This window comes from Heterobasidion irregulare (assembly GCF_000320585.1).
Source record: "Heterobasidion irregulare TC 32-1 unplaced genomic scaffold scaffold_07, whole genome shotgun sequence".
NCBI classification, from domain to species: Eukaryota; Fungi; Basidiomycota; class Agaricomycetes; order Russulales; family Bondarzewiaceae; genus Heterobasidion; species Heterobasidion irregulare.
The window spans coordinates 832,070-856,562 of NW_009258203.1; the positions used below are offsets into that span (position 1 = coordinate 832,070).

Genomic DNA, 24,493 nt, shown 5'->3' on the forward strand with positions numbered 1-24,493 from the left:
AGCATTCTGCGGCGCGTGTAGACCTCTATCACATCTCTGACCTCCTGTCACCAGGAACCTGCCAGTTGCTAAAAGATGAACTGGAAGTCTTCGGAGGACCCCCGAAAATATGTTGGGAGGCCGGGTGGAAATTTGTCAAAAGTCGGCAAAATTGCTCGGACGCAAAACCCCAAAAATCAAGCCAAATCTTGCTAGATAAGTTCAGGCATGTGTAAGATTCGCAAAAAAATGCTCGGATTGCCAGATCAGGCCTCAAAAAGTCAAATTTTCGCCGGACTCGCCAGATCAGGCCTTCCAGGTGCCCAAAAATTGCCGGATTGCTAAATTCAGGCCTTTTTCGAGCCTTACAATGGTCAGAATGCGTAGTAGACACTACTAGACAGCACAATACAACATACAGAACACCACAGATGAGAAAACCCACCCCAAACAATCACAGAGCCGTCACCATCATCCCCCGCGCCACCAGTGTACCATTATTCTCCTTGCCCCCTGCGCCGCGCCATCGTAACCCTTGTAGTCGCTTCACAGCTGCAACAATGGCCGTGGTATATTTTATTAGACGAGAATAAATTGGAAAGGATGTCTGACATTGTGATTGCTGAACGTTATTTGAAAACCGTTAGTCTGCGCTGGCAGCTTATGTAGCTTGAACAAGTTGAATTTAGATTAAAAAAAGGACTCTATAAGATTCGAACCCGAGGGCTCGTGCCAACTCAGTTTCCACACCTAACCGCCAACCATCGACCACTACACCCACCATAAATTGCCGGATGTTGATCAGGCATACCATCTGGATATGACTTTTTGCAGGATACATGGGTCAGGCCTCGGCACCATGGAGGGCCATTTTTTCTCGGACTGGATCAGGCCTAGGGCTCAAAAATCTCAAAATTTTGCCGGATCGGCCACCCGGCCTCCCAACATATTTTCGGGGGTCCTGTCTTCGGAGGCGCACCAACAGGTTGACTGATCGAGGCCCAAGTTCCCACGTTCCAAACCGAAAGGGTCGCGTAACTGTCGCGTACCTGTTTGCTCACAGCTGCCTCAGATTCCTTCGGATAAATTGCTGTACTTGGAATTACCTGCCACGGAGAATACGTAGCCTTCGAACAAACTCACGCTATAATATGATGCATGAAATTTAGTCTGAACACGTCCATGACGATGGGATCAACGAGAATGAATGATGCACGTAGCGTCGTAGCTAGGACGAACGAAACATCGTCTGATATATAGATATAGATATAGAAAACAACACTGTACTAAGGCTACACCAAGTCTGTTTGAATAAAGACCACGAAGCATAGAGCGAAGGAACAACACCCAGACGGACTTCGTCATGGAGAGTAGTCGAATTACGAAACTCAAAACTATATAGCTTCAAATGGTGAATGTTGATCCTGGGCGAGCAGGTATAGGCGCATCGGGAGCATGACGAGGTGCTGTCCATATTTCCAGCGCACGCGGTGGCAATGCCATTGGGTCCAACGCTGGCGAGTCAGGCCGTGGCTGCGTGAACTCGTGTTCTGACACAGGAGAATCAGGCGTCGATGGTAAGGACTTGCGTAAATCGAACGATGGCGGAGGTAGATCATTTCGAGGACCGCGCTTGAAATCTGTATCATGCGGGAGAGCATCGATAAAGATGGAAGTAGAGAGTGTATCGGAGGAGGCTTTTCTAGAGTTGATGAAGATAGGGAGATTGTATCCACCCCCGCTAGACGACATGGTAGGGAGCTTCCATGAGTTGGAGCTACGCAAGGGAAAGATGTATTAGGAGAAATGGGTGAGTCGAAAAGGGAGAATAACTTACCCGGTGAAGTTGGTGGAACCCGTGGTAACAGTCGAGTAGCCAAGGCGAGAGGAAACGTGTGTGTAGACGAGGCTGTAATGTCTGCGCGCCTCTTGCGCAAACCCGAAAAAAGCGAAGAAGATGAAAGCGCAAAGTACAATCAACCAGCGACTGAGTTCGACTGATGCCTCTACCTGGCTATCCGCACGCCAGATCACAGAAGGTATTTGGCCGACATGTGAGAAATCAAAATGGGTATCAGCCCAACTGATCCAAGGGTGTATCGAATTATTTGTGGTGTTGAGATAAAGCGAGTATGAGCCGAGGGGTATAGTTCCAAGCAATTCGATGCCGGCCAAGGCGATGAGACGGAGGTAGCGACTCTGATTGAGGTTGCGATTGGATGAGACGATGTCATTGAATTGCTGCTTCCGTATCCAGAACTGTCGGATACTTAGAACTATACTCACATCAGTCCACACCACACAGACAGCATTGCATCATAACTCACCACAATATACCAATGACACAGCTCCAATAGCAACGGGCCATGCAAGCGTCAATGCATAAGCCGGTGGGGTGTTGTAGGTTGCAGGGAAGCAGCCAACGTCCTCGAGAATATCGAAACGATGACCCTGCACGATGCATTCTGGAATGGCGGTGATGTTAAAGACAGTAGCTTCATAATTGCTACATACTCACGTAAAATCATTTCAAGGATCGGAATCCCGAGCCCAATGGCTAGATCTATCATGATACCGTGCTGTTTCTCCTTTCTGCTGATAGTCACAGCTTTAATAGATGCAATGTTGTATAGGCGACGATTGATGCAAAGAGACGCAGCAGGAATGGCGACGGTGGTACCGATCATGAAACGAGTGGCTTGATGTGAGTCGTTGTCAGTAGGATCGTGACACATGGGGCGTGTACAGATTCTCACAGATATCACACCAAACTGGTGCCCAATTGATCGCATTGTGGTTCCAGACGATAGAATTGATGAATTGGTTTAAACATGCTAGCCCGGTCCACGCCATGTACAAGCAGGTACCAGTATTCCAAGCTATGGTCGGGTCAGTTTGCTTCGCCTCTACACAATGTCAAGCCTGAGTCCGACTCGCCTTCAAGATGCCAGTAAAATGGCACACTGCACATAACAAAGCCGATGAAGGCAAAAGCTGAAAACAGTTGGTTTGGAGGCGCCGCCATATGGTCTAGGAGATCACAAGGATGTGTTGAAAGCTAAAGGTTAAAGGGGCATGCAGAACGAAGATCTGCCGCGATGGCCCTGAGCTGCAGAAAAGTATGCGGTCGATAGCCTTGATACTTACGCCCTCATCTTATGTATGATGATGTTGGCGAACCGCCTTGTACTCGAGGAAACACAAATGGGTATCCTTATGATGGGTAACGCGGTCAGGCATGGGAACTCAAAAAATTCATCAGGAGGCTTCCAAAAGAGTCGCCGTGATCATTCGGCCGCTACCAAATGTGGGTCATCCTTTTGGGACAGAAATAGAAGGACAAGGTGGCGAAGTGGTCTCGCCGAGATTCGTGTGGTTGATGATGTATCCTGATTACGACGTATCGGGTGTCCTCCAGCAAATGTGGCTATGTACCCACGCACAGTCTATATCAATGCGTCACGAAATGAATAGAACAAGGTGTGGTGACGGACCTTTCTATATGCTAGAACAGGATACAGAGCGCCTCGAGCCTATCAGATATATCGGCGCAAAGGGACGGACACGATCGTTTTCTCACCGGAAGGACTCGGTGCATTGGCCCGTCGTCCGACAGCCTTATTCCTCGAGCGACTATTTAGTAACCTGCAGAGGAGGCTCCGACATAGAGAGTGTCGATATAAGACGATTGACCAAATAAGCATATCCGTTATACCTAAACTGGGATATGTTCAAAACCTAGGTTCTGAACGTCCGGAGCTGCGTTCCGTCGTTATACCCAAACTGGGATATGTTCAAAACCTAGGTTCTGAACGTCCGGAGCTGCGTTCCGTACGATCCTCCAAGCTCGCCTCCGGTGCGGCCCAGATGCAGTTTCGAGACATGCTGAGCGAGCTCGAGTCCCTTGATAGCTACTCCGTGCATAGAATGAGGCTGTGAATATTGAAGATACCGGCTTCGAGGGAAGGAGCCTGCTATGGAGTGTTCAACGTTGAACGTTCAAGGAGAAGAGTCTTTCGATGTTCGCAAGAGCTGCGAAATTACACGTGGTCTAGTGAGGTTGCTGCGGAGTTACAAACACCTCCGTGCAGACTGACGCAGAGACCCCAACCTAAGTGACAGAAAATATATCTCGAGGCAAGCATATGATACATTCGGAGATGGAATAAATACAGAAGTTGTCAGGATGAAAACCAATGAAGTAGAGATGTAGAACGATACACTGGGATGAGAAAGGACATTGATAACGTGAAGTATACTCATACGCAGAAGACGATTAGTGAAAGGCATAAATCTGCATAAATAGCGAGGCATCATAGAGCATTATAATCCCGTTTCAGGAGCGAATCGATCGCCAATTTCTCTTAATATTCAAACCTTTGAGATACTCAGACCGTTTCCTTCACCACAGTCATATGGATTCCCGCTAATTTCCTAGCCTTCTTCGAAGAACGATGCTGATGCTCTCTGGTCGAGCGCGGTACGCTTGCATATCGTCGCGGCAGAGGGTTTGGATTCGGAATAGGCATCATGCTCGGACCGGCAACATTCAAGGGGATGTCACGCATCTGGTGAGCAGGGCGGGCTATGGGAAGAAGTGGGTAGCCAAACAAGTCAAGGCGTCCAGACGACATTGCGCTGAGCGCAGATGAGGCAGAGCGCGTGGGGCTCGAGGGTGTCGCATATGCGTAAGGATGTGAGAATGCTGAGGCGGGGCCTGCAACAGAGGAGGCGTTGGCACGGGTGTCAGCGGATGATGGGGCTATGCGTTGGGGCGAAGGAATAGTTCTGGGCGGTTCGGGCCACGCAGCAGAGGAAAGCATAGACTCGGAGGGTGAGGTAGGTATCGGGGCTTCAGTTGAATGAGAAGGCGGTATGATGACACGATCCTGCGTGTCAATTGGTGATGAAGTGGACGATGAGTGGATCTGTGACTGGGAGGTCGGAGGCGGGGACGGGAGACAAAGTTGACGCGCAGTATCTGATTCGAGGTATGTAAGAGTGGACTGTGTGAATGAAGCATCCGCTTCCGGAGACGCTGGAGGACTCAGCGTTGAGAGAGTCAAAGCAGACGTATTTTGCGCGAAGACGCTACGCTTCTGCTTGAGGGTAAATATGGAAGATTTTGTATTGAGCGTGTCGTCCCAACCTGACTTCAGCAAGTGAATGGGTGTTGTGGACGTGGTAGTAATCATGTCGTCATATTTCGATCTGAAACCAGGATTCGATGAACATCGTACACGCATATGGATGGCAACCAGTACGTTAGACGCTCACCTTACAGAAAGGATATCTCTTCCGACAATGCGCCGGAAACTCCAGTTAATCAGAGAGCGATAATTCTGTGCCATCTCTTCTTCAAACGCGAAGGTAATGCATATGAGTATAGTCCAAAGCGGTATAGCCCACCAGATTAGCTCATTCTGTGTGCCTGCGGCCGACCCAAGAGGCAAGATCTCGATCTTCGAGAACTGTGCATGAACGTCGGAGATTGACGACCAAGCACTGAGAGTTACTGTGGACGAGATGAAGACATACACGACCACCGTATATGTCATCCCTGTGACCCCAAAGACGACTCGACGAACGAACAAGGACAATGACATCTCAGGTGCTGAAGGGAAAAGAGGCCAAGAGTTGTAACGACTTTTGGCAACGTTTATTGACGCAGACACTGAAGAAAACAGCTGTCACTATGCAAATTGCTTTCACGATTGGCGAGGAAACATACCGCAGTAAAGTAATGCGACGACGGAGATTACTAAGGGAGGGAGCCAAACGATGATCAACGCAGGGAGTGACATAAAGGTTGCGGGTTGGCAGCCGAAGTCCTCAACAATGTCAAATCTGTGATCCTGTACAATTACATCTGCGAGCACTGTTAGAGATACGAAGAGAACGATCATGATAGCGAAACGTACGCAGAGCCATGTAGACGACGGGCAAAAAGAGACACAAGAATGCTTCAAAAACCCTTGTGTGTTGCTTATTCCCTTTAAGTCGGGTCTCGTCTCTGGAGGAGATTCTCTCCAGGCGACGGCAAAGACAGAGAAAGGCGCCTGGTACGGCAATCATCACGCCTAATAGAACCTTTGTTGCTAGAAGAAGCAAAATTCAGGATTCATGACAATCCGCTTCAAAGCATCAGCACTGACCTATATCGCACCAAATTGGGACGTGGACGAATACATTGCCCGCCCAAATCGAAGAGTTGACTGCATGGATGATGTTACAGACAAGCAACCAAGCAATAGTCAAGATATTCGGAACGCTGGCAGATTTCCATTGACTGGGTGAAATTAGAAGGAGGAAAAATATAGACAAGAAGGAGAACGCTGATAGCTCAGTGCGCATGGCGGGCAGCTGAACAGAATTCAGGCCTCGAGCACGGAATGCAGAGGTCTAACTTAAGTCTGCAGAACTGGAGGGAGGGAGGGAGAGAGGGAGAGAGGTGAGAAAGGTGAGAAAGGTGTCACAGATACTTGAAACTCTCAGGATCTAGCGAATGCCTGCATTTTAGAGGGAGTGGAGCCCTCGCCGCCACGCCTCCATCGCACAGCAACATCTCAGCAACAAGAGAGCTTCCCATTTTAAACACAAGGGCCATACCAGAAGACATGGCCGTTAACGAAATAGAAAGCCACGCGGGTTATGATGTGTGAATCAGCAGAGCTGTCGTGGCTGGATTTATGGCTAGTGTTTGAGGGTGAACAAACGAATGACCAAAGTTGGCATCTTGAATGTAAAGAAGCACGAGCGTCAGGTGCCGGTCAATCCAGCTCGCTCTAGTCAAGTCAGATATTACCGTGCTCGGCGCTATTTTGTACGTATGCGATATGACCACTGAGGTCGATGAAGTCCTGGTGGTTTGAGAGAAAAAAGATGTCGCAACTCAGTGACGGCCTGCCTCGCCTGCTAAGCCCAGTAGATATTTCCCACACTACGCACGTGGCAAACAGAACACAGTGCATGCGCATGCTCGCCACCAGAAAAAGCCTCCCAACACAACCTCACACTCTCTGCACACATCACGACCTCGTCTTAAGCCTCTCTGGAATGCTTGTGGCGATTCCATATGTCTATAACAAAAAATAGGTCGGCCATACGGGAACAACAAACAGCGAACGAATCTAGTTCTGTAATCTTCCATACGTCGGTTGGAACGGCAGAGCATTTACCTTCGAAACTGAATCTCAAGTGTGCGGACAGCCCTCATCCGTATTCCTCGTCCTCCGACGAAGGAGAACTATTCAGCTCGATGAGCGGCGATGATAGCGATAGCCCTGACCTGGAGAAACGGCCTTCGCCATCTCCAAAAGTTAGACGCAGCAGTCAATCTGGACCGGCCCCGATGCTCGCTGAAACTGTGCCGACTCGCCCCCCTTCGACTTCTTCATGGACAGATCTGGACCTGTCTGTCGTCGTAGCGCTCGTCGCGCCGGTCGGGAACTGGCTGACAGGAAACGATCACTTGAAAAACTTGTTCCTAATTCTCCTCTTGATTGTCTACCTTCATCAAGTCATCCAAGGTATGTTACTCTTCTACATTGTCCATTCCCTCCGTGACATGAATGTTCAGTTCCATGGGAACTCTATCACTCTGCCCGCGCACGGCGCCCCCATCCATCCATTTCACCCTATAGCCCCCAGTCCTCCATGGAGGATCTCGCAAGATTAGCTTCATCCGAACTGCGTAAACACGAACTTACCTATCTTCTCCTGTCCATTGTTGCACCTTTCCTTGGCGCTCATCTACTCCGCTATGTTTTGAGCACCCTCAGCGGCACCGACGCCATTTCATGGTTTAGTACCACTCTCTTTGTCCTCGCCACCGGAATACGCCCATGGTCGCACCTTATCGCTCGCCTCCGCGACCGTACCGGCGCGTTGCACGATACTATTCATTACCCATCGCCGGACGCACAGCTGATCGCAGATAGTAAGTTGCAGGCTGTTTTGGCTCAGGTCGAGAGGCTTGAAGAAGAACTTGCCATTGTCAAAGGTGGGATGGCGGCTCGCGTACGTGTCGAAGAAGCGTACGAGGAGTTGAGCGCGGCACTGGAAGATGTTGAACACGCAGTCAAGAAACGCGAAAGGAAGGCAGAGTCTACGCGTACTGCGTACGAGGCACGACTAGTAGCCTTGGAAAAGGCCATGAAGACTGCCGGTGACAAACGGACGGATACGACACACCTGCGTTTGGTCCTTCTTGGACACACACCACCTTCACTTTCCCATGGCCATCCGCCCTCTTATCTTTCTTCTGTGCTCATTCAATGGATATATGTCTTATGGTCCGTCCTCACTTTGAATTATGCGTACGACTCAGTCAGCCCGTCCACCCGTACGCGTCACCTTACTGCTCCTATAAACGGAAAGCCATCCCTCCATCACATGCAATCACCTCCTCGGCTAGAGACGATCCTCGAGGATGTGTCTGAAGGAGAAGGAGCTGCGCAATCCGGGAGCGAGTCGGATGAGGATGACGTGCCTGCTCGGAAGCGTGATGAGAGGTTTGTGCGGAAAAGATACCCTCGCAACGCTTCTCGCAACCTAGTCGACCTCGTCTCGGATGCAGTCGCCCTGCCGTATCGCATCTCTGTTCGGATTCTCATGGCCATTTCTCCCCCTGTGCAACGCCTCTTCAATTAAAAGCTCCTTTCTTTATCTTCGAGCGGACATGTTCTTTTTCGGTCATCATCTCACCGTTGATTTTTCCTCCGTCCATGGTTCGACAGTACTTTATCACCTTATTACACCTTCTTGTACTCTAGGCCCCGTGTATTCCACTATTGTGACTCTTGTACGCTTTTCGGTATCAAATAAACTTGTACATAAGCGGCGGCGACTATGAGTCTCGTCAATGTGATCAGGTACGTCCAAAAGGCTGAATTCGCCAGAGTACAGAGCTGATACGGTGTTATTGGAGGTTGTAGGGCCTTGTGGGAGGTGCAATTTGTCAGGATGCAACGATCGATCAACCAACCTGTTACCAACGAAACAGCTGATCGTCGGAGCATTTCATCATGCCATAACCTCTTGGGTTCGAAACTTCCGATTGAGCTTTGAGCCTGCCGAACTCACTTTAGGTCTATGCTCAAATTTTCTTGGGTCAAGTACTGATCAAGTCGTTATCTTTCTTGCCAAGCAAGCGGACAGCTGCTAGCACACTCATATGAAGAATTTTGCTAGTTTTTGTAGGTGGACCGGTCGCTGCTTTCTCGTGTCTCGCTGCTTATCGGACGACATTTCGGCGTCTCGTCAATGAGCCTATCATAAGTGCTGCATATTCTTCCACACTTCTTCCACTCGTGACTTCTAAGGCACTCTAGCGCATATCGTCATCGTGTTAGGTTATCGGTAACTTCATTTCATGAACAGCCGTTCGCCACCGTATTCTGGGTCCCAAATTTGAGGCTTCGCCATGCAAAGAAGTCTTCTAAGACTGCCGAAGCAATTCTGTCATCGATCTGCTTAGCGGTGAGTAAACGGTTTACATACAGGTGCCTGGAATCTGACCGGTATATATGTCCTCAACGGCTAACATGCAACAGGTTTATCTTCACCTTTCTTCCATCGCTCCTAATCCTAGGAGCAGCCATGACGGACCTATCGTTTGATCTCGTCGCAGCGACCGTTGGCCTCTGCACTGCTAGCCTTTTGATTCTTTGGAGAAACAAAACGAGTTCCAATCCTCCCCTCCCGCCGGGCCCAAAGAGGCTTCCCATCCTCGGGAACTTTTTTGATATGCCGACGTCAAATGAGTGGCTCGTTTACGAGAAGTGGGCGAAGGACTTTGGTGAGCCCTGATCTGCTCGTGCCGGAGGGCTGAATGTTGATTCGCGGCCTCAGGGTCTGACGTCATCCATACCGACGTCCTTGGGACCCATCTCATCATTTTGAATTCTGCGAAGGCGGCCAATGAGCTGTTCGTGAAGCGATCGTCGCTTTACTCTGACCGGTACGCGCGCTGCCTACTGTCTTTGACTCCGCCTGACAGGTGTGTGCTAGGCCTAGGATGTTGGCGTTGAACGTCATGTAAGTTATCGCGCTCTCAAATCGTTCGGTTACCTTGCTGACGGGAAGTACAGTCTGAAGCTCGACTGGGTCTTGGGTTTTATTCCCTATGGCCAGAAGTGGAGAGACATCCGCAAGGCATTCCACGGGCATTTCCATCCCGCCGCCACTCTACAATATCAGCCAATGGAAATAAAAGCCACTCACGAACTTCTGCGGCGCCTGGTAGACAATCCAGCAGATTTCGTAGAACATCTCAGACAGTGAGTTCAGGTACTGCATGTGCGCGTGAAACAAGATTGATATCTCACCGGTTCCCAGCATGGCAGGGGAGATCATCATCGGGATCTCTTATGGAATCGAAGTCAAGTCCCATGATGACCCGTACATCGATACTGCGGAAAAGACGCTTCAAGCTATCGCGATCGGCAGCTCTCCACGAGCTGGCCTATATGACATGGCACCATCATGTGAGCTAGTATTGATTTTGTCGCAACCCAGCCATGACTGAACACATGTAGTGATCCGTATCCCAGAGTGGCTACCTGGTGGTCGTCTCAAAGCGGAATTAAAAAAATGGATCCACTACGGAGTCTCAATGGTCGAAGCGCCTTATCAAACCGCAAAAGAAGCTGTTGTATGTATGAAAAATGTTTTTCGTGTATATTCTACTCAAAGAATTTCTTTGGAATAGATGCAAGGCACTGCTGTACCTTCCGTTACCTCCTCCATGATCAGCAAAGTTGAGAACAAGATTTCTCCTGAGCTTCTGGCGAAGCAATTGCCGGCGAATATGTACCTTGGTTCGTACTCGACATTCTGATTTGATATCTGAACACTCACCTTCAGATTCTATGACAGCTGGAGCTGACACAGTAAGCAAATATAAATATATTTTAACGACATTTCAACCTGCTGAGTTGTATATATGTAGACTGTTTCTGCCCTCTCGTCTTTCTTCTTGGCTATGGCTCGTTATCCCGAAACTATGAAGAAAGCCCAAGCCGAGATTGACGCCGTCGTTGGCAATGCTCGCTTGCCAGACTTCTCTGACGAGGATTCCCTCCCGTATGTTAGTGCTCTGGTGAAGGAAGTTTTGAGATGGAGGCCTGTTGTACCACTTGGTAAGAGATTAACCGGCTTTTGCTTCTTTCTCGGTTCCTAATTCTTCGTGCAGCTATTCCCCACAGAGTGGTATCTGACGATATCTACGATGGCTATTTCATTCCTGGAGGCTCGATAGTCATCGGCAACGGCTGGTCCGCATCCTGTTCTCATGGCTGCATTCTATCTATCCTGACTGACTCATCACAAAAGGGCGATACTCCATGATGAATCCGTCTTCCCCGATGCCAAGAACTTCAAACCTGAGCACTTCCTGGACCCCAATGTCAAGTTCCCCGAGCAAGCGTTCGGTTTCGGTCGCCGTATATGCCCGGGTCGGTTCATGGCTCGTGCATCAGTCTGGATTGCCATTGCTTGTATGCTCGCCACCTTCGATGTCTCAAAGGCAGTCGATGAGAATGGCAATCTAATCGAGCCGAAAGATGAGTACACGTCTGGTATTGTCTCGTGAGTGCTCTTCTTCCGTTCTATATCCGGGTGGTGGTTCTGGGAGTATACAAGCTGACAAGGCTTCATCAAAGATATCCGGCACCTTTCAAATGCAATATCAGGCCAAGATCCAAGGTCGCAGAAAGTTTGATACAGGCAACGGCAATCTAATACTTTAGTAGTCCGAGATACCATCTTCTATGCATCTATTCATTTTGGTATATGGTAATTTACATCGCACATGCCGATTCTGCTCATAAATCTGTCGTGTATTGTCTTGAACGGTGTAATGCAGACCTTGAAGCATGAAGTTTAGGCACATTACCGTGAACACAATGCCTGTGCGCGTGATAGTAGGTCGTCTGCTCTGCAAGGAGCTGCAGGCCTCCGAAGACAATGACATGATGTCTGAATTTATCGAACAAGAGGTGATCCTTCATTCATGCATTTATGTTGAGCAGTCAACTAGTCAGCCGTTAAAGAAGTTTATAGCTCAGGAATGTCCACACGGGCATAAGGTGAAGACTTTGTATGAAAATATCTACCTCTGCGACCATCTAGAGAAAAGAAAGATGAATTGAGATAGATAACACGAGAGATTTAGACGCACTCTTATTGAGCAAATGGGCTAGCCAATGACCCCGCTCCGGGACAGGAAATTACTGCGAACATTCATTATGGACACGAAGTAGTGCGAAATAAGAGCGTAGAAGACGCTATGCGTTGTCTGAAAATAAATCAATATCGGAGTGCTAAAATGACTACAGTATCTGATCACCGATATGGAAAAATGAAGAGTGGAGCAGAATCAAAAAGGAACAGGAAAAGTTGAATCCGAACATGAAAACGGCGTCCAGCTCAAGGAGAAAGCACTATTGCGTTTTCCATGGAGGAGTCGACAGAATTCTTCCGAGACTGGTATGTTCGAGATACATAGATAGGAAGGGTCCCTGAAGCGGTCATTCGGGATGCAGATGTTCTATAGCTGTTTTTATCGTTAGTCGCATACGGAAGACAAGGACGGTAAGACTTACTAATGTCTTGCTTTTGATTTCGCGGTTGTGATTTTGACAGAAGTGGTGAAAGGGATGCGCGAAACACAAAACGCGAAGACCCTGCTATAGTTTCTCTGCGCTTCATCGGCAAAGCCAAAGAACCCGAAGAAAAGTATGGCACAGACGGGAATGACCCATCGACTGAGCTCCAGAGCAACCGCCACGTTGCGATTTGTGTGCCACGCAGCTGCAGTAATCTGCCCGACCTTGGAGAAATTGAAATGTGTATCGGCCCATCCTTTCCAAGGGCTGATGGGAACGTCCCTTAAATTGAGGTATATACCATATGCGCTGTAGGGAACAGTGCACAACAAGTCCGCTGATGCTAATGCCATGAGGCGAAAATACCGGGTCATGGTCAAAGACGAGTGGGTCAAAAGAAGTTCGCTAAACTGAGCGCGGCGTTCGAGAAATGCCTTCAAAGTAAGCACTAGACGCATGATCAGTCGAGATGATAGCTGAATAGCGAGCTACTGTGCCTACCGCAAAAAATAGCAGATATGAGACCGATGACAAGAGGCCAAACTAAGACAAGGACAAATGCCGGTGGCGTGATGTAGGTGACCGGGTAGCATCCAATATCTTCGATTATATCAAAACGATGACCTGGTGAAAATGTTCATGTTCATTGGTAATACTACACCTGGCGGTCAAAGATCACCTTGAACGATGTATTCTAGATCGAGATGGGTTAGTCCAAATTTTACGATAAGCAGGTGATGAGCACACATACGCAGCACCATTTGAGTCACTGGTATGCCTACCCCAATGATCATATCAATGAGCACAGCTTTTTGTTTCTAAGAGCGATTGTATCAGTTGACCGCAAGACAAGATGAATTTCTGAAACCTACGTCTTTTCGAGTGATAGAAACAGTCTGTACAGAGGCAATCTTATACAGGCGGCGATTGATGCATAGCGATGCGGAAGGAATGGCCACCGCAATCCCGATCATAAGGCGAGTAGCTGAAGACTGTCAGACGAGTCAAACGAACGAGTGAACAAAGGCGAGACATACATATATCGCACCAAACTGGAGCGTGATTGATGACATTACCATGCCATACAACAGAGTTTACGAATTGATTGAGGCATGCCATAGCAGTCCATACTATGTACAGACAAGTTCCCGAGTTCCATGCTTGCAAATGCCATGGAAGCGGTACGAGGACGATGACAAAACCTATGAAGGCGAAGATGGGGAATGTTGGGTAACTAACGTCGGCCATGAGATAGAGCAGAGAGGGAAGCAATGAAGCTTGTAGATGGATTGATTATGAGATGTATATAAACACATCTTGCACCTATTACTTATGCAGAGACAAAGGTGCAGAGGACAAAGGTAGGATGCCTTACGTAATGTAGACAATGGGAGCATTCGCTCCGCGTTCTCGTGGGAATCTTGTCAGAGAAGAAACGTAATAAACCTTGAGCCTACCCCTGGGTTAAGGTCACCAATTGTGCTCCGGAGGCAGATCGCGTTAAATCATCATACAATTGAAATACAGTAATTCCGAGGTGAAACAATGGTGCGGCTCTGTTTTGTTTCAGTAATACGGCTGTGGATATCCTTTAGATAAAATCGCATATAAAAGCGTCAAGCTACACACCTGATAGTTAGCAACCTCGAACTGTCCTCGCAATTACCAACTTTTTTAACACCGCGCGCTACCCATACTCCATCACTTCTGCATTACTTCAACTTCATCCTATCTACACCAAACTATCATCTGACGTTCTATCATACTCGGTCAATATGGACGAATTTGCATCACTGAGCGCACCCGAGACCGTTCGCTCTGCCTCAACTTCCGACACATTCCTGTCGTCTGACAGTGCGTTGTCATTGCCCTCCGATTCTGAGCATGTTGGGTTTGGGATCAGCTGGTACTGTACCATTGCATGAAGGTTGGTGAATAGCTCCTCTCTTGTCCTTACCAATCTAATTATGTTTGTGGACGTAGCAACCTTCCCTATATTCGCTACTCCTTTTTATAAATTCATTCATCTTCACCTGGTGGTAAAGGGATTCATTTATTTATTCTGCTGTCACATCCGCTTATCCGTTCGTTTCATATACCTCGATGTATCGATACCTACGCTCTTGAATGATGTGTTGTTTGTGTATTCTACATTCATGAAACCCGAGCCGCGCTCATGCATGCCTATTCAATGCTGGTTATAATATCAACGATATAGTCTAACCTGCGAAGGAATTCACCAATTGATAGTTGGCGACTTGCACGCACCTTCACGCAGCTTTAAAGAAACTTGTACTTTGAAGGGGATCAAAAAGGAGTGTGTGCTTATTCAGACCAGCCTAACCATCGCATAGGGACAATACCGTAAAGTCACACTAACAAGTGAACCTTGAAGACTGGGGTATTAACGAGGTATTATGCATGAGAACATCAAAGCTGTGTCCCTACCTAGATAACATGACAGCAGGGTAGCGACACAGTATCGTATAGTTGAGGACAAGGCTGTTCTAGGTTCCCACTGTACAGTTATCTTGACGTTGTGTGGATCCATATGTGGTGCAATATTCCTCCCAGATAGACAAGGCTCGCCAATCATGGCCATGGCGCACCTTAGACGAAACAGCAGGTAGGGTGCGGAGCTCCGCAGAAAAGTCCAAAGAAGGGGTGAGCACAGGTCTAGCATCGTAAGCATCGAGTGGGACGTCCAGCCAGGCGTTTGACTTAGGGTGACACCTACGAGCCAAAAAAAAAAAAGATGGTACAACAAGCCCCAACACCATTTGCCACAGCCTTACGGGAGGGTACGGCTAACTGAGTAAATCGTCTAAAAAGTCTTCCATTTGCGATTTAGCATCTTGAGGAGGCTTTTTTGATTCAATAGGCAGAGGCGGTGCCTCGACATATGATGTATCTAACCGTGATGATCAGCAACATGAGGGGATCCAAGGGATAGTTTCGGGACTGACCTTTCTGGCGCTCAGGTCGCCCTGCCATGCTACCCCGAAGTCCAGCCCTTTCCAGCTTCTGTGCTGTCTTGGCACGAAAACGTGTTTTCAATTCTGATATACAAATGGGAGTCAACAATTCCGACGAGGGAGGAAGAAAGAAGAGTTTGAATTAGGAGTTAAGAGAAATTCGCACCCCAGTTCGCCTCTGCCACAACCTTCTCGCGGCTCATCTGTTCCAGATCGGAGTCCCACTCGATGTGTTGGACCTTGCCTTTCCTTGACGGTGCTCCTACCACTGGTTTAGCCGTGACATGAGACAGGGTATGGTCGACGTCATCCTCATGCTCCTCAGTCGTAACTGATGTGCCGAGCGGAGGCGGTGCGTCGTCTAATCGTTGCCGTTCCAGAAAACGCGACAAGTCCACTTCCGGCTCGAGTATTTCCTCACCTAAAAACACGAGAGTAATATTAATGTCCGAATGTTTCCATCGGTTAACCAGAGGTGGACATGACGCACCGTCCGACCCGAGCTCAGGTTCAGGCTCGGCATACCTATCGGCATTCGATCCGAGCTGCCTCCGTGAATACCGTTTCTGGAGCTCTTCCGCCTCCTCCTCATCGAGCTCTTCGGGCCGTTCTCCTGCGAGCACCAGCCGTTCGCGAAACTCAGCCGGTCGCCCACCACCCCGCCCGCGTCCTCGAGCTCGCAGGTATTTGCCCAGACCCCCTCGGGAGCGGCCGCGGCCTCTCCCACGAGGTTTTGAAACAGAGTGGTCGGTTGATGTTGCCGCAGAGCTATCCATAGGTGGTAGTGCGCGTAGTGGAGGATACTGAAGGAGAGCAAGTCGGATCTTAGCGCTAAGCGGCCGACACGTGACGTATATAATGTTCGCGTCTATTTTTGGCGCTCACCTTCCGGCGCGTCTCGGCTTGCTCGCTGTGGCTGTTGGTCCATCCATGAACAAATATTATCGAAAATCATGTTTGGGAGAGTCGAGGCAATTCGTTCCATGAAAATCACTTTCCAACAATTGCGACGGTTTCATTGGCGTAAAAATCCAATCGGACATATCAGCTGTCAAAACATCATGAACTCCCTACTCCGTTAGTAGAGCGACTCCCAAAATCAGGAATCTCCAAAAGAACAATCTAGCTAGTGCCCCAGTACCCAAATTGGTGTAAGAGAATAGCGTATCCTGGCTAAAAAAAAATACGTATGAATACAGTGTTGTGTACCAATAGGGCGTGCCTAGTCGTGAAAGCAGAGCAGAGCGAAATGAATAGAAAGTACAGACAGCGAGGAGGAAAAAAATCCAAGAAGAGTGAAATAAAAAGAAGTCAACGTCAAAGAGTGGTTGTACTGCGTGCCGTATGACGACAGTATTGAAGAAGAAAACGAAAAGATATGGATACATTGTTCGAAGGTTGTGTGTCGCGAGAATCACCTGGAACGAAGGCGGTTTATGAATGTGGGTGTCAGCGGGTCGTGAGGATAAGGGGGGGGGTGAAAGTGAGGCGGTGGGAGATGAATAACTAGAGTCGAAGATGAGATGTCGTGACGGTATCTACGAACTCCTCGTAGACACGCCAGATCTATGTCGAAGTTAGACAGAGAAGAGAAAAATGCTACGCCAGAGAAGACATACCAGGCTCAATCATCGATTATGCGACGACACAATATGAATAGACGGTGCCGCCTCGCTCGTTATCGACGGGGAGCTGTGTCTGTGGTTCCTCAGTGGCATCGGCTGAGGTAGAGGTTGCGGTAAAGAGGATGCTTGAGAAAGAGTCCATTGCAAAGTATGTAGGATCACTAGCGTGAACCGCGATGTGGACTTTGGGGGGGAGGTGCGAGCGTAGAACAGAAGCTGCTTGGAGGAAGCAAGGTCGCTTTGCCCCTTCTTATATGTCCCTGGTCTAAATGTGGTATATGAGCATAACAATAAGGTCTGAACATGTCGATGTGGTCGGCATGCCACGGCGTTCCAGTTGACAGCGACGTACCGACCGCTCTAATTGTTATGGCCTGACTCAGGATCAAGACTCCACAATGTTGCGCGGCTCGGAGCTGGACGGCATGTAGGGATTCTCCCAACAGGCCTGGATTACACAGCCGGCGCGAACACTTCTGTCTGTGTAAACAAAAAGGTGGGATCACAGAATGGGATTACAGAACGCGCTGTCGCAAGGAACAGCTCGAACCTCGATCCGCTTTGTTAACTGATCAGCCCATTTTCAGTGCGAGGAGAAAATTATCGAGCCTCACAATCGAAGAAAGTGTCCAATACGCCATATTAAACAGCGACAGTTTCGGGATTGGACGCAGATCACAAAAGTGACTGTAGAAAATACCGCCACGAGTTGAGCGTATGACCACTGCGGCTTCGTGAAATTTTGGCTGTGTCAGCGCTCGCTGTATGAGAATACACGAAACGGGGATGATAAGGGTCTGTACCTGTCTTCACTATTGTTATGTACCGAGATGGCTGCTCGAAGGAGAGACGGTCTGCCACCGAAGACAAACAAGACAAAACTGAGTGGTGACTTCGGGACCACTTCGCTGTGCCTTGCCCGTGCCCGGACAGAACAGCCAGCTAGAGGTATTCAATTCCACCGTCCACCTCCTCACTCGTTCCGTGCCCCCTTCACGACTATACACAGCAAGCTTCAGTGCTCGAGAGAATTCATAATCACGTCTTCAATTTCATCGGAAGCAAGAACGTTACCCATGCAGACCGCAACTGCCTTTCTCGCACCTCCCCCGCTGCCTACGGAGGCTCACGGCGACCCCTTGCGCTCTTCGGTCGGTCAGCTTCTCAAGAAGGCGTACGCCTTGCCATGTTCGACTGCGGCGCAGGCGTTCGCTCAGCTCGTTCAGCCTAGTGCTAGGTTTCAGCTGGCGCTAGATGCGTTATTGCCGCTCCTGGACTCCCCTCGCACAGAAGTCAGCATCTTTCATTTGCGTCATTTTTGTCCCGCACATGCCACTGATGTCCTTGATCATTCATCTCGGGTCGTGAATCCTCGCTGCATCCCCCGATCACCCCACAGCTCTCGCAACGGATCCTCGTGTCTTACATACTGTATTCTTTATATGCTCCGCACCCGATCGCTATTAATCCCTTTAAATCCGCATTGTATGATACTTTCATGAAAGAGAAGAATGCGGCTGCTCAGGCGACAAGTAATGGTGCGGTGGGCGAGAACGAGCAACTGGTTTGGGTCCTCTGGAAGGTACTCAAAGGTGACGGCAACGACGTAAGTAGCCTAGTATCATCGTTTCTTGTTTTATCTAACCTCGATCAGATTGGGCCGTATTCGCCGAGCACTTTGGCCCGCTCACCCCTTCCCCCTAAGTTACGAGCCACAAATTTGACCCTGGATGAGGGCATATTACCAGAAAGCAACTCGTTCGATGCGTAAGTGCATATCTCACCAACACAAGTATTTGTACAAAATTCAGCTCTATTCTGCAGGTTCAGGGATGCACTGCCGTCAATCATAGTCGAGGGAGTAACCCATAATTCGCCACATATACCTTCGAACGGAGTTCGAACGCCCATAGGTCCAAGAGTCCGCACGCCAGTCTCCAACGGGAGCTTTCAATCGCCAGTTACCCCAGAAGAGGATTTGCGAACGCAGATGCTCTCTCAAGGCATGACGTTGCTTCTCGCTGCGCGGACGCGCGTACTGACCTTGTCAGAGCAACGAGTACGCCTTTCATATCCAGCCTCCTTCACAGAAACGCTGACTATACTTTCACAAACAGTTGGTCGTTCCCCTCGTCCACCAGCTCACTTTTCCGCCCATAGTCACTTCAATAGATCTGCCTCCTCTGATTGCTCACAATCCTACACTGGCTCATCCCCTATCGGTAGCTCTTCTATCGCAACCGCCGACTAAGGCGAATCCCCACGGACCAATCACATATCTTGATGTCCTAGCCCGTTTGCCACCCAGTCTCCCATCGTTTGATCTTCTTGGCCGTCTGCTCCGCGACACCACGACTATCATGGACGTCATAACCGGCGGGAGGACCACGGTTGCTGACATCGTGCGCGCTGATGTGCTGGGGAGATTTATTCACGAGAGTATCCAGTGGTTAGACAAAGCTGAATCAGAAGGACGTGAAGGACTCATTAGCGATGACCGGTTTGAAAAGGGGCTACAAAACGTCAGTTTATCTTTTTTTTCCTCCGCCCTGTTATTGTACTCACCGCCGGGATCACCGATTGCGCCTATCTCCGTTCCTGTCTTGAACTGCAACAATCAGCTCTGCCGTTTCTACAACTCTCTAATCAAACTTGGCGTCGTTGACCCATCCTCTGACGCCGACTCAACCGAAATGGCCCACTTCACGCTTCGCAACTCCCGTTTCGAGGAAGCCAACGCGCTGTACCGCGCGCTCGCGCTCGTCCGATTCTAATGTCAAACGCCACGTCGCCCGGTCTTGGATTGTATCATCGCATCCGCCCTTCCACGGGCGTCTTGTCTTATTATCATCACCTATCGTACCCTTCCTAGACCTCATGTTACTTATTGTTCAATGTGGAGTTCCCATCCGTTTTCTTCCTCTCTTTCTATTCTATTTTTGTCGGTTCTAAAGGTCCCGTTCTCACTCTATTCTCTCATGACGGACTCAGTCTCGATTGACCCTGCTCACACGTCGTCCGGCCTTCTTCACCAAGTTCAGCTCACTATGCGCGCGCGCATTTTTCATATATATGATCACCATGATACATCCTTACCTGCCTATGCATCTTCCTTGTCGGCGTTGATCTACTACTACCCATCATGTCGTATGCCACCGACCGCCTCGTCGACATCGGCACTTTTCCGCAACCACACACTCACATGCCTTTCGGTCTATCCCTATTGTCGTCGCAGGTGTATGCTCTGTACAATGATTGAACACTGGACGGTTGTAGAAATCAAAGGAGTTACGTCTCGATGCAATGCGTTTGGATGATGTGTTGTCCCGCCTTGAACAATTGCAGGGCATTACACCGCTAGGATCGTATTCAACATTATGCGGTAACGCTGAAGCGTTGATGCTGCAGGCAATCCGGCTCTCCGTCAAACCCGCTCCATAAGGATTCCAGCGCCGTCTCAAGAGCTGGAAGGACAAGCGCCTCCATTCTGTTGAACAACATCGTGTATATGACAGCTGACGGATGACTCTACATACAAGCAATAGTACAACATAATATGTACCGAGCGTTACACGATAAGAATATCCCCGTCTCACATCTGCGAGCAAACAGTCCCCCTCCCCATCTATAACAGAGCATAGACCACGAATCCACGACACCACGCGTGATAATTTTCAAGTCGCACTTCCGCGAACCAACCCGTGTCCAAACCCAAACTCACATCCAAAGCCGGATGGATCATCGCGACGCGAGAGACGCGTGCGCAGCTCCGTTCGCGAACTGCTGCAGGACGCGGACGACCTCGCCCTTCTCGAGGCGCCACTTGGCGTCGGTGCCCTTTGCGCCCGTCGAGCACGTCTCCGCGTTGTCGAGCTCGTTCAGCCGGCGGAGCAGCTTCTCGTCGCTCCCGATCGCGAGCACGAAGTCCGAGTCGCTCACATTCTCCGTCTCGAGCGAGTCGGGCGCCATCCACGCCGCGCGCCCCGCGAGCGGCGAATGCGCGGGCCCGCCCGGGTGCAGGATCGCGCCGACCGCCGTCGAGCGCGAGATGTAGTTGGGCAGCACCAGGAAGCTGTTTTCGCCGGGGATGATGCGCAGGCCGTACCGGTCGCCGATGCTGCAAGGGAAGGAAGGTCAATTGAGCTCCTGCCTGCGGAGGATGAAAAGGGTTCCTCACCTGTCAAAGATGTGGTTCTGCGCTTCGGCAGCTTGACGCCTTGCCCATTGGCGATCTGGGCAATTGTCGGGCTCGCCGCACCAGAAGCGCCATACCACAGACGCTTCCCGCTCCTCCACGAACGAGCCGGGTGTGCGCTCCGTGAACTGATTGAATGAAAGCTATGATTCAATGCATGCAGGAACGTGGCCAAGGAGAACAACGCACATAGTTCAGGATCTCAATGCAGGCGCTCTTCCATGTCAGGTTAAAGTTCGTAACCATATTAATCCATGAAGATTCTCCGCTTTTCCCAGGCTGTGTCCGGATGAAGCATCCGTTCTCGGCACTAAAAAAACGCACTCAGTCTTGCGGAACAAGGCAAGGGAGATAAGGAGGAAGCAAAACGCACACCAAGCCGACCTTGGGAATCGTCTTCGCGACCTCGTCCAATGCACCCTTGACCGGTAGCCCGCTCAGGAGCCATACCTCGTTCCTAGGGTCGTCCGCAAGCTTTCCCATCACCGCCAATGCCTCCGCAGGGGGTTTGAACGCACGCTCGCGGGGATCGCGCCTCCACAGTGTGCCCTCAAAGTCGATAAGCAGCAGCCGGCGATGACTATGTTTGTAACGCGGGAGCACCCGCGAGAGGTCTAGATGCGTGACGGACTCCGCGTCACCCTGGAGGTGCTCGATGTTCGTGCGCAGGCAGCGCGTGAGAAAGGAGGTCACGAAGGCTTGCGCTGTTTGTGTAGCAACGTGGTTGTGAAGGTCCTGTAGGACAGTAGCGAATGAGCCTTTACACGTATGGAGACATGATATAGATTACGAACCTCCCAGCGGAGCTTAGCCTGCTCGTCGTCCATGGTAAGAGCCTGATGAATGGCCTTGGCAGTGTTGCGGGTATCCCATGGGTTCACAGCGATGCAAGAGCGGAAGCCGCTGTAGCTGTACGATCCCGTGAACTGGAATAGACGACGCCGATGAGTACCTTGAAACAGGACATCCATCGAAGGCACCCTACCTCGCTCAGGATAAGAGGCCTATGCCGCTCCTCTTGACACTCAACAAACTCATGCGTCCTAGAACGAAGGAAGCTCAACGAATTTGCCAAGTTTTTCGAAAGGGGAAACAGACCTCAATGCCATCCCCTCCCGCATACTCGTGACTAAAAACGCGTCCGCAATGGTCAACAGCGCGAGATACTGGCTGAAGCTCAGGTCTTCCGTGTGCAAAAACACGACCGGCTGGTACGTGAGCGTCGAGAAGCGCGAGTTGATGCGCGCGACAACGTCCCCGACACCACCGTGCAGCTCGTTCTCCTCTGTCGTTTGCAGCGCGACCTGGATCAATATCACCTTCTGTTGCATTTCGGGATGCTTGTCCAGGAAGGCCTCGAACGCCAGCAGCTTGTGGCGCACGCCCTGTCCGAAAATAATCAATGAAGGACATGTGATATCTTTGAGAGTGAACCGACCTGAATCTCGTCCAGCTTGTCTCGGCCAACGACGAGCTTCAAGCCGCTGTAACGTTCCTTGAGCGTCTGCACCCAATACGCGACGTCAGGCTCCTTCCTATGTGACATCATGATGTCAGCGCCGACGTCAGAGAGACGACGATCAATCGCTCACTTCTTCTCTGTTAACCACTTGACGTCGATGCCCATTGGGAACACCGCGACGTCCACAAACCGGTCCTCGACCTGGATGCCCTTGGGGACAGTCTCCAGGGCGAGGATGCGCGACACCGTCTGTCGGAAGTGGCGCGCGTAGTTGGCGGTCTGGAACCCGATGAGGTCCGCGGAGAGCATGCCGTGGAGGAGGGCCTCGCGCACGGAGAGGCAGCGAAAGATCTCCGAGGAGGGGAACGCGACGTGCATGAAAAAGCCGATGACCGCGTTCGGGAGCTGTGCGCGGATCATCGAGGGGAGGAGCATCAGATGGTAGTCGTTCACCCATACTGCGCGACAGAAATAGAAGATTAATGTGAATATGACTTTAAAAATGGAGGGAGCGTACTAATATCGCCTTCTTGGTAGACAGCAGTGATGGCGTCGGCGAACCGTTGGTTCACCGCAACGTACTGCTTGAAACTCGAAGACTCGTAAAAATACTTCGTCTTCGGCGCGTCGGGAATCACATAGTGCAAGCATGGCCAGAGCACCTGATGGCAAAACATATCGTAGTACGCCGAGAACTCGTCGTCTGGTATCCAGATGGGCAAGCTCTCGTACTCCTCGAGCATGCGCCGGTCAATGCTGCGCTTGAGCGGGTCCTTGAACGAGTCCGTGTTCGCGCCGAGCGTGCCGACCCAGAGCTTGCGCCGCAGCTTGCCCTCGACGCTGCGCACGGCGTTGTTGAGCCCGCCGTTGCAGTGCGGGTTCGACTCGATGTGCCATTGGCGGCCGAGGGGCGAGTCTGAGTGTGGGCGCCGGGCGGCGGAGCGCGAGTGCTTGCGGTTCACGCGGTGCGGAACGTGCGTGTGCAGGTCCTCGCGCCGGGAGAAGCGCGTCGCAGGGGACGCGGTTGGGTCAGCGTAGAACGGGCTCGGCGTGCGAGATGGCTTTGCGGGCGGCTCATGACCTGCGGCGCTCGCGCCCGTCGGGGTAGATATTTGTGAGAAGTTGGCAAAGAGGGCCGACTCGACGCCCGGCGTCACGGCAGGGGTAGCCGCGCGCGACTATACCATGAAAAGTAAATTGCATCAAAAGTTGGCATAAATCGGAGATAAATAGAACGTGATGTGAGCGAACCTTGTCCTTCAGGTCTTCGACTATGCTTTTCAATGGGCCGGTCGGACGATGGGGCAGAGCAGGACGGGGCATCTTGAGGCTGCTGTCCGACATCTTGAACGACGGAAATGGAGTCGGTGTGGAGATGGGGGCGAGCTCCGGGGTGGACGGGTGAGACTCGCCCAGAATGGCAGTGTTGGGGAGGAAGAGAGACGCGATGATGACGCGGTGACTTCGGAAGGAGTTCATCGTGGGCGGCAACGACGGGTCTGTCGACGAGGGGAGGGGGTGTGGGAGGGGGAGGGAGGGGTCTGAATGCTGGGGCGATGGAAAGTGGTGGACATCATTAAAGAGGAGGACGGTCGCTGGCTTATGACGCATGTCTGAGCCGGTCATTGCCGCCAACAATCTTGCTCCCA

The 24,493-nt window shown here is 50.5% G+C and overlaps 11 protein-coding genes across 11 annotated transcripts; 4 read left to right on the forward strand and 7 right to left on the reverse strand.

Annotated features, from left to right (window-relative positions):
- Positions 1-1,168: 1,168 nt before the first annotated feature.
- HETIRDRAFT_181123 (putative B mating type protein) lies at positions 1,169-3,099 on the reverse strand. The gene is made up of 6 exons (XM_009549972.1): positions 2,917-3,099; positions 2,736-2,858; positions 2,498-2,677; positions 2,307-2,444; positions 1,817-2,255; positions 1,169-1,756 (listed from the first exon to the last, which is right to left on the reverse strand). Exons 1-6 carry the CDS (start codon positions 3,002-3,004, stop codon positions 1,384-1,386), a joined length of 1,341 nt encoding a protein of 446 aa, XP_009548267.1. The 5' UTR covers positions 3,005-3,099; the 3' UTR covers positions 1,169-1,383.
- HETIRDRAFT_181139 (putative B mating type-like pheromone) lies at positions 2,917-3,681 on the reverse strand. Its single transcript, XM_009549973.1, has 2 exons — positions 3,474-3,681; positions 2,917-3,406 (listed from the first exon to the last, which is right to left on the reverse strand). The coding sequence occupies exon 1, from the start codon at positions 3,575-3,577 to the stop codon at positions 3,485-3,487; it is 93 nt and encodes a 30-aa protein (XP_009548268.1). The 5' UTR covers positions 3,578-3,681; the 3' UTR covers positions 2,917-3,406; positions 3,474-3,484.
- Positions 3,682-4,092: 411 nt separating this feature from the next.
- Positions 4,093-6,401, reverse strand: HETIRDRAFT_147163 (putative B mating type protein). Its single transcript, XM_009549974.1, has 5 exons — positions 6,135-6,401; positions 5,901-6,077; positions 5,711-5,848; positions 5,257-5,653; positions 4,093-5,190 (listed from the first exon to the last, which is right to left on the reverse strand). The coding sequence occupies exons 1-5, from the start codon at positions 6,331-6,333 to the stop codon at positions 4,368-4,370; spliced, it is 1,734 nt and encodes a 577-aa protein (XP_009548269.1). The 5' UTR covers positions 6,334-6,401; the 3' UTR covers positions 4,093-4,367.
- A 605-nt stretch (positions 6,402-7,006) lies between these two features.
- Positions 7,007-8,337, forward strand: HETIRDRAFT_459684 (uncharacterized protein; the record flags this gene model as incomplete). The annotated part of the gene is made up of 3 exons (XM_009549975.1): positions 7,007-7,508; positions 7,559-7,918; positions 7,982-8,337. Coding segments are annotated over exons 1-3 (1,170 nt in total), but the record flags the coding sequence as incomplete, so codon positions are not given.
- Positions 8,338-9,579: 1,242 nt separating this feature from the next.
- Positions 9,580-11,721, forward strand: cyp61 (cytochrome P450 monooxygenase; the record flags this gene model as incomplete). The annotated part of the gene is made up of 11 exons (XM_009549976.1): positions 9,580-9,778; positions 9,832-9,940; positions 10,071-10,259; positions 10,318-10,466; positions 10,518-10,633; positions 10,691-10,799; positions 10,846-10,871; positions 10,931-11,120; positions 11,174-11,255; positions 11,314-11,568; positions 11,643-11,721. The coding sequence occupies 11 exons, from the start codon at positions 9,580-9,582 to the stop codon at positions 11,719-11,721; spliced, it is 1,503 nt and encodes a 500-aa protein (XP_009548271.1).
- Positions 11,722-12,200: 479 nt separating this feature from the next.
- On the reverse strand, positions 12,201-13,851 carry HETIRDRAFT_147162 (putative B mating type protein). Its single transcript, XM_009549977.1, has 7 exons — positions 13,625-13,851; positions 13,460-13,572; positions 13,339-13,405; positions 13,267-13,281; positions 13,089-13,211; positions 12,585-13,035; positions 12,201-12,535 (listed from the first exon to the last, which is right to left on the reverse strand). The coding sequence occupies exons 1-7, from the start codon at positions 13,833-13,835 to the stop codon at positions 12,409-12,411; spliced, it is 1,107 nt and encodes a 368-aa protein (XP_009548272.1). The 5' UTR covers positions 13,836-13,851; the 3' UTR covers positions 12,201-12,408.
- Positions 13,852-14,362: 511 nt separating this feature from the next.
- Positions 14,363-14,512, forward strand: HETIRDRAFT_181135 (putative B mating type pheromone; the record flags this gene model as incomplete). Its single annotated transcript, XM_009549978.1, has 1 exon — positions 14,363-14,512. One exon carries the CDS (start codon positions 14,363-14,365, stop codon positions 14,510-14,512), a length of 150 nt encoding a protein of 49 aa, XP_009548273.1.
- An 882-nt stretch (positions 14,513-15,394) lies between these two features.
- On the reverse strand, positions 15,395-16,338 carry HETIRDRAFT_322371 (uncharacterized protein; the record flags this gene model as incomplete). Its single annotated transcript, XM_009549979.1, has 4 exons — positions 15,395-15,498; positions 15,587-15,646; positions 15,729-15,983; positions 16,053-16,338. 4 exons carry the CDS (start codon positions 16,336-16,338, stop codon positions 15,395-15,397), a joined length of 705 nt encoding a protein of 234 aa, XP_009548274.1.
- A 295-nt stretch (positions 16,339-16,633) lies between these two features.
- Positions 16,634-17,398, reverse strand: HETIRDRAFT_181126 (B mating type pheromone). The gene is made up of 2 exons (XM_009549980.1): positions 17,182-17,398; positions 16,634-17,128 (listed from the first exon to the last, which is right to left on the reverse strand). Exon 1 carries the CDS (start codon positions 17,327-17,329, stop codon positions 17,198-17,200), a length of 132 nt encoding a protein of 43 aa, XP_009548275.1. The 5' UTR covers positions 17,330-17,398; the 3' UTR covers positions 16,634-17,128; positions 17,182-17,197.
- An 865-nt stretch (positions 17,399-18,263) lies between these two features.
- On the forward strand, positions 18,264-19,961 carry HETIRDRAFT_321869 (uncharacterized protein; the record flags this gene model as incomplete). Its single annotated transcript, XM_009549981.1, has 6 exons — positions 18,264-18,479; positions 18,587-18,793; positions 18,842-18,954; positions 19,018-19,246; positions 19,305-19,709; positions 19,809-19,961. The coding sequence occupies 6 exons, from the start codon at positions 18,264-18,266 to the stop codon at positions 19,959-19,961; spliced, it is 1,323 nt and encodes a 440-aa protein (XP_009548276.1).
- Positions 19,962-20,925: 964 nt separating this feature from the next.
- HETIRDRAFT_171765 (glycosyltransferase family 20 protein) lies at positions 20,926-24,188 on the reverse strand (the record flags this gene model as incomplete). The annotated part of the gene is made up of 11 exons (XM_009549982.1): positions 20,926-21,304; positions 21,365-21,510; positions 21,572-21,692; positions 21,756-22,117; positions 22,177-22,308; positions 22,368-22,425; positions 22,481-22,767; positions 22,821-22,917; positions 22,975-23,302; positions 23,362-24,022; positions 24,096-24,188. The coding sequence occupies 11 exons, from the start codon at positions 24,186-24,188 to the stop codon at positions 20,926-20,928; spliced, it is 2,664 nt and encodes an 887-aa protein (XP_009548277.1).
- Positions 24,189-24,493: the final 305 nt, after the last annotated feature.